Genomic DNA, 11,530 nt, shown 5'->3' with positions numbered 1-11,530 from the left:
CTGCTGCTGCTGCTGCTGCGGTTGGTTGGTTGGTTGGCGCAAACGCTCTGAGTCCAAGAGGAGGAAGAGGAGGAGGAGGAGGAGGAAAAAAAGAAAAGCACACGATCCTGCCCCCTGGACTGCACTGAAATTAAAGTGACAGTATGGAGATAGCCAGTGACATCACTGTGTACACCTTTACTAGGACCATAAGGAGTCATTATACTCCTCAATACTGCTGCTGCTGCTGCTGATGGAGGCTGCAGCTTGAATTAAATATTAAAATCCACTGGAGTTAAAGTGACAATATGAGTACTTACCTGTCCTTTATTTTTCTTCATTAGGTTTTGTGCAACAGCTTTAAAAGTCTGCTGTTGGAAGCACAGATCATAACCAGGGTTTTAGAAACAACTGAGAACAGTTCATTTTTAATAAACAACAAAGAATAAAATGTCTAAAATGTTTAAATAAACCATCAAACAAAAAAAAATCAAACACAATTTGAGTAAATTTGTCTGTTTGAGGTCCTATATTATCAATATATTTCCAATCATGTACAGTGTTGTCCCTCTGCTTTATTACAGACTTAAATAGTATGACAAGAAGGAAGTGTTGAGTATCAGTTCGTTACTGTACTAACAGAAATGTTGTGTGGTACAATTTCATTGTACCTGCTAAATTAAAAAATCCAATTAAATTGTAATTTCTATCAAATGTATCTCTCATAGCCTGTTTCTATCTCTTGGATTATATCTCGCACATTGTAAGTATCATCATATGTCACACTGTACATTCTTGTAAAGCTCTATATTTATATTTTCTTTGTTTATTGTTCTAAACTTATATACCTTCTGTGTGGAAACCTACTTGGTAATAAAACAGATTCTGAAAAATAGTGAAATTTAAACATAACTGAGTCTAAGCTAAACATACTTTTTAATCTTCCTTAAAATACTATGAGATGATTCAGTTTCCTCGATAATAATATGGAGCTTTACAAATATAAAGAATGAAAAATAAAAGTGTCAATAGGTTTGTCTTAAATGGTAATTTTAAAGACATTTAAAATTCTGCTAATTCTGGATATTTAATCTTCTTACTGCAACTTATATTGTAGCTGATTATCATATCGTGTCTTTTAATGACCTGAAGTCATTCCACAGTTACACACATAAAACAAATGATGAGTTTTAAAGGCTGATTAAATTAATGACTGATCAAATCAATAAAAAAAAATAATACATTGTGTATTAATGTCATTAGAATGATAAAGTGGAGAAGGCTTTAAATCAGCATCTGGATAAATATAAACGTTAAAAGTTAAACCAACAAATAAAATGGAAAGAAAGCTTCACCATCGAGGATTAGTAGTTGTAACTCAGGATCTGTAAAATCATGGTTACAGCTCTGCAACAACAACTTAAGAAGCTTTTTCTAATGAGGGAAAAGAGATTGAAAGGAAATTCTAATGAAGAAATGAATGACTGATTCGACAATAACAGCCAAACTAAAGGCTTTGTAAGACAGTAGCCAACTCCAATAACATTCACTCATGTCCAAGTTAAATAATTAGTGACATAAAGTTTGATAGATGATCATAACAGTCATTTTACAACATTAAATTGTGATTAAAATAAAAAATAAAAAACAACTTGAGTCATCAGGGTGTTTGTTTTACATCTGATCCATTACAGTGGAACAAAGTTGATTCTTTTATATATAATTTTTCACACATTTGCCATGTTTTGATATATTAATATTAGAAAAATATTGATTTCAACCATATTGCCCATCAATATTAATATTATATGACAGCAAAGATCTGAAGACCAAGGGTACAGACGTGCTGTACAGATTTTAAAGCCAAATATGTGATTGAGCTAAATTAATAACTCAGACTCATTTTACAACAGTTTTTTTCACGTGAGCATTAAATCTGATCAGGAATATGACCTCACTGACACTGAAGAAGTTATGAGAACATTTGATTCACAGTTGAAGGCAGTTATAATCCAATATGAAACTGAAACTTCAAAAAAAAAAAAAAAAAGACTTAAGATTTAGTTTCTGCAAATAATAACGACTAAATAAAAACACCAACTGTCTCTCTGGAACAATAACACTTTTTTTTGGTGTTTGTATAAGAGATACACTTTTTTTTCTCGCTTCACTGCCCACGCTACTTTGTTCTTTATAAAAGGCTAAGTGTTTAAATAAAGAAAAGATGTATGTAAATTGGCAAATCCTCAACCAACTCCAACACTCGAACCGTTGTTGTTTCATTTATGAAGACAGACAGAAGAAAACAGCAGCCTGGAAGTAAAACGCTTCCTGTGAAACCGCTTTTGTTTCCTTTTTGTTCGCCAAATGAAAATACTGATGAATTATTGTTCGTTTCACAGGCACCATCCACATAACTCATCACAAAGAAAACACTTTAAATCCCTGAACCAATCTGCTGCCACTGTATTTTAGGCTTGCATTACAATCACATCCAACTCATTGAGATGTATTTTCATCAACATTATGTAGCTCAAAAGAGATTAAAATGTCCCTTAAAATCTTCAGAAAAGTCCTTTAGGGAATCCGTCTCCAAAAGTCGTCCAGCTGTTTCCTACAGGTTTATAAAAGTAAATACAGTTGGACCACTATGATCCTGAGTTAAAAGCAATATGACACCCCTAAAGGTTATCTTAAAAATGATCCGTAAAGTGCAATGTCACAATAAAGTCATAAAAGGCTTTAAGATTTCAATAAATATTCTCTGTACAACGCTTGCACACACTGTTGAGCGGTCCCATTGGGTTTGTGCTGGATAAGATGAGTAGGAGTAGTGTTCAGTCTGGGCTCTTTTTGGCAGAGAGGATTAGAGTTTATACGGAGTTTGTTGGTTGTGTAACATGGTCGACTGTTTTTTTGTTTTTGTTTTTAACTGTTACACCTTTGACTTTGAGCTTCTGTCTCCTTCTACCCAATATTCTTCTGTCTGCATCTCTGTGAGTCGAGACACTGTCCTCTGGAAGGCAAACCTTTCCTCCTCTCCGCTGAAGATGGACAAACCACTGGCTTCTTCCTGTTTAACCACAGGGTATTAAATTGAATTAAATAGATTAGTGAAACTCATTATTGCATTCACACATTCAGAGCTGAGAAGTAACAAAGTGCAAATACTTCATTACTGTACTTACGTCCTTTCTCCAGGTGTCTGTACTTTACTTGAGCATTTAACTTTTTGCTTTTACACATTTTTAACACAAATATCTGTACTTTTTACTCCTTACATTTTCAGAAACATTGACAAGCATTTGAGGGGAATTATTCATTTATTATTATTATTTATTTTTCTTTTGCACTTTAATACCAGTGCGTATCACACACAGACATGTCAAAACAGTCGAGAGGGAAACTCAAACCCTATTTAAAGTTTCAGTTAGCTTTGCAGAGAAACAGCCGGTAGAGATGTCCTCCAGAGAAACCAAGAAAATATTTTTATACTTTGAGTACATTTGAGAGTCACTTTTACGTGAGTAAAGAAGTTAATTCAGAAGTTCAGTCATTTTTTTTTCTACTTGAGTAAACAATGTATGTTCTTTTGCCACCTCTGCTTACATTTAATATGTTTAATGATTTTGTCTTTATGCTTTTATTAATTTTTTTGGTTTAGGTTTAGGCAATTTTATATTCTGATTTTTTTGGGGGGCATTTTATGCCTTTATCAGATGAGGGAGGGAGAGATGCAACAAAGGGTGGAATTGATCTGGAGGTGTTGCAGTCAGCATGTTAACCCTTAGGTCGGGGGGAGACCCTCAACATTCAATTTTATTTATTTTTTACAGTTAAAAATAAACAAAGTTGGGGCACCATAAATCTGTGATCTGAACCTCGAAAGCTGGTTTTTATTCGAAAACAGGAAATGCATCTGAGAGAGATGCTGTGAGAAGATTAAACACTACAGTTTCTGAGGATTCATAATTTGCTTCTAAAAAACAAAGAAACAAATCAGAATAAGGCAATCTGAGTTTGTTTTGAGTAGTTTGTGAGTTATTTAGCAGAACATCTCAAAAACCTGTTAAGAGATTTGAAAGAAATTTGGTTGAAAGGAAAATCTGTGGATCCAGAGTAATGCACTTACTTTAAACAATCTGACCCACAAAAGTTTATCATTGTATTTACTTTAATGCCGATTCAGAATGATCTATTATTAAAGGAATACATTTATAGGATTGTGCATTCTTGGCAGAGGTATTAACTTTAAGTTATTTATAGCTTTACTTGACTTGAAAGAAATGAATACTCACTAACAGACTGACTTACTGGTTAAAAGAAGTTTTCAATGCATACAACAAAGTGGACTGGCTTACTCTGAGCTGTGTGTTTTTAGCTTCATACACCGACGGTTTAATTATCTACATTTACGACCGTACACGCCCAACATGAAAAACAGGTTTAACTGTAAAAACAGAGTCGGAGCTCTCACCCTTTTCAGCCCCAGATCGTCCATCAGAATGTGGCTCTCGTCGTGACTGTGATCACCATCCTGTACGAAAATATCCTCCAGCGGATGATCTGCAAGAATCACCACCCGCACCTGAAACAGGAGGATATAGTTAGAAAAGTCCCAAACAATAAAAAGCTAACGTTTGGTGTTTAAGTGTAGGAGCAGATAACAGCGGCGTACCTTGTGGTCGTAGAGGGCATCCACCAGCGTTATGAGCCGCCTGGCTTGAGTTTTCTTGTTCAGCGTCAGCAGAGGAATGTGTCGAATAAAGATGGTGTCAAACAGCCTGGACATTTCCAGGTAGTCACTGGCCCCTAAAGGCTGAAACATTTACATTCAAACCATTTATGGCTTGTATTTATTGAGCCTCAAAGCGCACCAAGCTGGTTTAAGTTGCTGCATGTTTTACATTTCCTGGATTTTAATAAAACCAAACTTTGTCTGAAAATGCTTGTTTACTAGAAACCTGTGGCTTTATGAGTTTGTCTTTACTTCAGCCACGACAGAGCCACCTGTGAGTCATTTAAACACAACCAAGAACAGTTCAAACCTGTTTAACTTTGTTTTAACTTCTGGTTGAGATGCCAGTGTTTCAACAGACACCAAGCAGGCTGGGTCTGAAGTACAGTAAAAAGGTTTTTTTCTATTTGATATCACAGTGCAGCCGTGAAGATTTAATGTTTTAATATTCAATTCAATATTATCCTGATATAGCTTCAATGAAGCATTTCAACAAGCACATACAGAGTACCCAGTATGTGAGCTGTGCTGTTTGGATTGGTGTATCTAAAGCTTGCATTACAAGGACTTTTATAAACTTTTAAAGGGCATTATAGCTGGATTGTGTCAACAGTATGTAGAAATCCAAACCTAAAGACTGACAAACCAAGAAAAAACAGACTGTTGGAGTGTAGCTTAGTTTTTGATGATGGCTATTCAATACAATAACATGCAGATAATTGAGTGCCATCGCTCACTAGAAGTGTTAGAAAAACCTGATTTGTGTGATAAAGAATACAAAACCAACGTATTTTAAAAATGCATATCCACTGAAACACCAAACAATCCAGAATAGAAGTAAAGCCTGATGCACATAGAGAGCTTTGCCACATCATGAGACTCACTCTATCACACAGCTCTTCAAACGTACAGTCTGCAATGGTCCCACATGCTTTGTTCAGGCGCACTTTCCTGTTGTGAACATTCATAACTCTCGGTCGCGTTACTGCGGAGAAACACAGTATCGTAAGTACACCACATGATACTAAAGTTATTACAATATGCAGATCAAACCTAATTACATATAAGCTGCAGAGTTAAATCAAATGTCATCTGAAAGCACACTTACTGTCATTTTGCTTAAAAGCCAGCTCATCAAACATCTTGTCTAGTGTCGCTTCTACGTCAGGCTCACTGGAGCTGCAGTTCATGTAACAGAAACATTTAAAGCACAAAAACATGCAAACAAAAGATCACAATCTGGCTTTCAATGACTGTTTTACTTACAGAAAGTAGAGTTTTCCAGCTGAGGGTCTGTTCCTCCTGCGGTAATCGATCCCAGAATCCAGGCGAAGAGTTTGGCAAAATTTCTGCATGTGAGAGACGAGTGATTAACAACAACAACAACAACAACAAAAACAACAACAAGAACGGGTGCATTTAAATTAAAAAGATATTATACGTCTCCTGTCTTACCTGCAACACAGCAATAAAAGGCACGAAATTGACTCTCTGCAGCCCGTTTTTATACAAGTCTGAGGAAAAAGAGCGGGTCATAAGTTGTTTCTACAATTATGCTATTTACACTTTAATAGTCACATTTGCCAGTTTTTGTAGTAATACTGTCTCATTCAACAATCTTGCTAAGGAATTTTAAAAATATGCGTTTGAAATGATGTGTAGAAGTTTTTTTTATTTCTTGACATGCAAACTGCAACCATGAGCAAATCAAACTGTGTTGACATCCTGAGGAAGGAATCTGGATGCAAACTGCCCCAGTCAGAGGTAGTAAAGTTTTCAGTTATGTTCTAACCAAAATCCATCTGAAACCACGAGTTACAGGATGTAGATCAAAGACATAAAAACGTTGAGCTAAGGTGTGAAAAGTCGTGCGGCGAGAACAGTTTCTGAAGGCATGTGGACAGATTATTATATGTGATATGTTACAAGACTTGTCAATTACCTTCAGGGGGACGATTAGAAGTGGCCACAACAACAACACCGTTCAGAAACAGATTCTCAAAGAGCTGCTTGAGAATCATGGCATCTGCAATATCAGTGACCTGAAATGTGTGTTACAAATAAAGCATTGGAAACACTGTACAGGTTAAATGACGCATACATAAAATGTATAGATACTGTGAGACTCCTTTAGAGTCTCTGTTACAAAAAAGATCCCACCACAGGTATTGTGGTTTGTAGAAACATTACCTGAAATTCATCAAAGCACAGAAGACAAGCCTCCTCACTGATCTCCTCAGCAACTGGAGCAATGGGGTCATAGGATTTGGCCATTTTACCCGCTTTCCTCTTTGGCATACTCTGTTTCAGCCGATGGATCCCTAAAGAGTAATAAAACGCAGAAATTAGACTTCGCTCTGCAGGATTAGTAAAAATTAATACACTAGAATCTGCTGAGCTAAAATGAACATGAACTGGAAAACACAAACCACCACATTTAATAAATGTATCGTCTCTACTTTTAATTTTCGTAACTGTTTGCTTTATGTTTCTGTATATTTTAAATGTAGAATTATATTGAACTTTTTATAAAGAATAAATATATACAACCTGGAAGTGAAAGAGGTTGACTGGACACATTTAAAGTGCTTTGTCAGCAGCATTCATATGTACCATGACATGTAAGCGGTGCCCTAAATGTAACAAAACTGAAATGTGTTGACTAAAACCGGAAATATAAGCTCAGTTGAACAACCACAGCTATATGCTGAATGTAGCATGTTGTGAAGTGTTGGTTTCACATCAGTATTGAAATGAAAACAGTATATTGAACAATAAAGTGTAATACAAATAAAACGTTCACACCTACTGAAACATATTCAGATCCTTTCAGTGCACAGGAAAGTATAGAGAGTTTGCAATATAGGTTACAGCTAAAGCTGATGGTAAAAGACACCTGGCTGTTGTTGAAAACATTACCCAGGATACACAGTGCCTATGTCACCCTGCACAGAGCTGCTGATTCTGTGGGTTGTCTGCAACCACTGACAGGTGATTTTAGGAACTGAATTAATAATGAATGAATGAATGAGGTGGTAGCAATTCGGCCTCAAAGGCAAATGTTCTAAATTTTATCCAATGCAATTGTAGACAAAACTATTACAGCATCTCAGGATAAGCTGTGTGGTGAAGGCAGGATGTCAGCTGGCCTTTTATTAAACGGCCAAAAGGTGAAAAGAATGAAGAAATGCAACCATTAGAGGATGTGGGTTGATATTTTCTCTCCTAATAAGAATGAAAGTCATCAAAAGTTAGCTACATTGCAGCTGGGAGCATAACTTCCACTTTTTAGATGATTATTCATTTGTGCCTTCAATTAAAGCGACATTAGTTGCCCCCTAGTGGCTGTTAGGAGCAAAGAAACCCCCAAAAATGACAACATGAATGTTATTTGCACCACCCCTTCTCGGCTTAACTGTAAATGATGTTCCACATCTCCGACACTGTGCATCCTCGGTACAAACTAAGGATTGACCGATGTGTTTTTGCAGGGCTGATACAGATAATGATTATTAGTAATGAAGGAAACTGATTTACATTTGCAGTAAAATTTAATATCTTAGGGTCAAAATTTAGAATCAGAACCAGTGATGAAGTGCAAGTTAGTCAAGTACTGCAAGTAATTTTAAGGCACTCTTACTTTACTTGAGTATTTCCATTTTATGCTCCTTTATACTTCTGCTGCACTACATTTTAAAAGGCAAATATTGTACTTTTTACTCGACTACATCCATTTAATAACTTTAGTTACTAACTACTTTGCAGATTCACATGAATTATACAAAATATAAACTACTAATATATTATTATATATTATTTTACATTAAACTACCCAGTTATATTAAGTAAATTACCTCCACCTTTACGAGCCGCAACATTCAACAATGATAGCAAACATACAGGGTTAGTGGTATGTAATAAGAAAATAATAATAATAATAATAATAATATAATAATATCAATAAGTATATATTTACAACACACCTGTATCTAAATGGTACAAGTGGTATCTGATATCTCTAATTTATTCATCAGTTTCATCAGTGGGATAAAACGCGGTTCTACAGTACGAACATGATGTAAACGTACTTTTATGAACGTCCAACATAAAGCCGTGGAAATGGACCCTCTTCTTCTTTTCAGTCTCAACATATGAATAAAACATGTCCATCACCATAGTTTTCCCTGTGCCTGAAACAATAAAGAGCATGTGAATAAACACAAAATATTAGAAATTAAATGGATGTTTGTAACTCTGTGGCCCATCTCTCTCTTACCAACATCACCGAAGATGTAGTAACCTTTTGGAGGCTTCGGTTTTGTGAAAAACTGAAAGACAAAGAGGCAGAAACACTTGATAAATGACTGTTTGCACCATAATAGAACAGCTGTTCCCAACCTTTGGGTTGGGACCCCACTGGGGGTCGCCAAAGCTTCACAGAGTGATTTTGAGCAGTAAGAAAACTATATAAAATATAAACAGTAGGTCTATATCTCCGCATTTCATTCATTATTTTAATTAATACGTTTATATTATTATTAAGATATAAACAGGGTAAGAGGACAGTGAAGACTTGAACACAAGCTATATTCACAGAGACTTCACTCTCCAATAAACAGTCTCTTCCTGATTTAGAAAAGTTAAAACAACCAAAGAGTTAACAGAACAATGAGAAGAAAACACTGAATTTCTCAAAAAAAACCAAAAAAAACAGCCAATTAAGACTGTGTGATGTTTAAAATCTAATAAAATTCAGGCTACAGACAAAAAACTGTACAAGAAGAATATCAGGAAAACCTCTGATTTAAATTCACAGGAAATAATCTGCTCAAAATTCATCCATATCGCTCGTTTTACACAAACTTCCTGCAGTTAATGTGTTCACTATTTGGGTTCATGGCACAGTTCATCAGTTAGCACTGTGCTGTTATTGTCATGCATTGAATACAATATGAACACACACACATTATACACACACATTATACACACACAAGCATACACACATTACACAACACACAACACTACGTTACACTAATCTTCCCTAATATGCAAATGAACTTCTGAACAGGTGAGGATTCATAGCCTTACATGAGGTGCATTTATTTACAGCAAAAAGAATAATTACAGCATTTAATTAAAAAAAAAGTATTAATAATAAAGTTTCTTCTCTGACCCTTGGGGACGAAGGGATGTTGCTGTGTTTGCTGTATCCTCGAGTGTTTTGGGAGCGGTCCAGAGGTCTGCACACCGCTTTTCTTTGGGTGCTTTCATGCCTCCCGCAGGACCCGTCTCTGATCCAGCCCGTTTAGTGAGTCCAGAGGGGCCGCTGTACCGGCGCGCTTAACACCCGCTCTCCTCCACCGCCTGCTGGGCTTTCCACCGTAGTAACACATATTGAAATTAAAAAACACATACGGAGTCACATTAAGGCCTTTTGTGCCACATTTTCCAGACACAACAACAAAGAAGCCAGCTTTGTCGATGCAGAGAAGTCGCTTGATAATGGTCACTGCGCGAGGCCTGTGGGTGTTTTTGTTTTTTTGTTGCTTGTGGTTTTTTTTTGTTTTTTTCTTGGTGTTTTTTTTTTTGTCTTTTTTTAACGCGTGTGTGTTTTTTGTGTGTTGTTTGGTTTTGTGTTGGGTTTGGTTTGGTTGTGTCGTGTGTGTGTTTTTTTCTTTTTGTTGATCTGAACCATATAGGTGACTGTAGTTCGGATCATAGCGGATCTAATTGCGAGGATTTTGATATACTAATTGGTGGTATAGTGACATGTAAGGTTTTTACATATATAATCACCATTTCTCTTATAAGTACTTATAATCTGATCATAAATTACAAATAGATGAACCAGTTCGACTTTCAGGTAGAAAAGCCGGTGAAGCTACCGTATCGATCGCAGAAAAGATCATACCTCCCATCAACCCACGGACTCGTTCACCTCGTCTACGAGAGCTCTTCGAAAAAGAGTTTAAGGCTTTCGGAGCAGATATTTTCCCCAAAAGCAACCTAAAAGCCCAGGGTGAAGTTGAGGGGTGACATCTTTAAAAGACACTTAGCACACGCACCTCTTGGCTTAAATTGTCCTCAACGTTAACTTATTAACAGGAAAAGACCAAAGACACAAGAGAGACAGCCCAGCAGGGGGGGCGATTTCAGTACATTAAGATTATTGGATGATATTAGTAGATAGATAGATAGATAATAGATAGATAGGATAGATAGATAGATAGATAAGGATAGATAGATATAGATAGATAGATAGATAGGATAATAGATAATAGATAGATAATAATAGGATAGATAATAGATAGATAGTTAGAGTATCTTGGGGTGCGTTCATAGCAGCCAGGTACATTCAAATACATAAAATTTACAATAGAATAAAAATACAAGACAATAGAATAATACTTAGATAGGAAAATAAAAAAAAATAAATAGTAGTGTTTTAGTACTGATGACATGATGGTAGTGTTATTGTTAATAACAGTATATAATGATAATATTAATAATATTTATAATAATAATATAATAATAATATGTATATATAATATGATGACTGAACAGATATACATGTATACACATGGATATTATACATGTTGATAATAATATAATAATATAATATTGATATAATGTAATTATATCAATATATATAATATATATAATTATAAGCAGTGTGGTGATGAAAATTTGGTTGTAATTGTGTTGATAAACTGTCAACAATGAACATTACATATATTCAGTAATAATGTTTTAAAAAACACAAAGAGATTGTTTTTTTTTAAATAGATGATAAAAAAAACAAGGTAAATTTTA

At 35.4% G+C, this 11,530-nt stretch overlaps 1 protein-coding gene across 1 annotated transcript; it reads right to left on the bottom strand.

The window, feature by feature from the left end:
* Positions 1 to 2,421: 2,421 nt before the first annotated feature.
* afg1la (AFG1 like ATPase a) lies at positions 2,422 to 10,110 on the bottom strand. The gene is made up of 12 exons (XM_035673661.1): positions 9,991 to 10,110; positions 8,994 to 9,081; positions 8,806 to 8,907; positions 6,908 to 7,038; positions 6,660 to 6,759; positions 6,173 to 6,231; positions 5,984 to 6,066; positions 5,826 to 5,896; positions 5,602 to 5,702; positions 4,658 to 4,798; positions 4,457 to 4,567; positions 2,422 to 3,052 (listed from the first exon to the last, which is right to left on the bottom strand). The coding sequence occupies exons 1-12, from the start codon at positions 10,108 to 10,110 to the stop codon at positions 2,915 to 2,917; spliced, it is 1,245 nt and encodes a 414-aa protein (XP_035529554.1). The 3' UTR covers positions 2,422 to 2,914.
* Positions 10,111 to 11,530: the final 1,420 nt, after the last annotated feature.

Source organism: Morone saxatilis, unplaced genomic scaffold, assembly GCF_004916995.1.
Source record: "Morone saxatilis isolate NCDOM2014 unplaced genomic scaffold, NCSU_SB_2.0 Contig3, whole genome shotgun sequence".
NCBI lineage: Eukaryota > Metazoa > Chordata > Actinopteri > Moronidae > Morone > Morone saxatilis.
The sequence above is the reverse complement of the archived record's forward strand: the minus strand, read 5'-3'. Positions and strand labels throughout refer to the sequence as shown.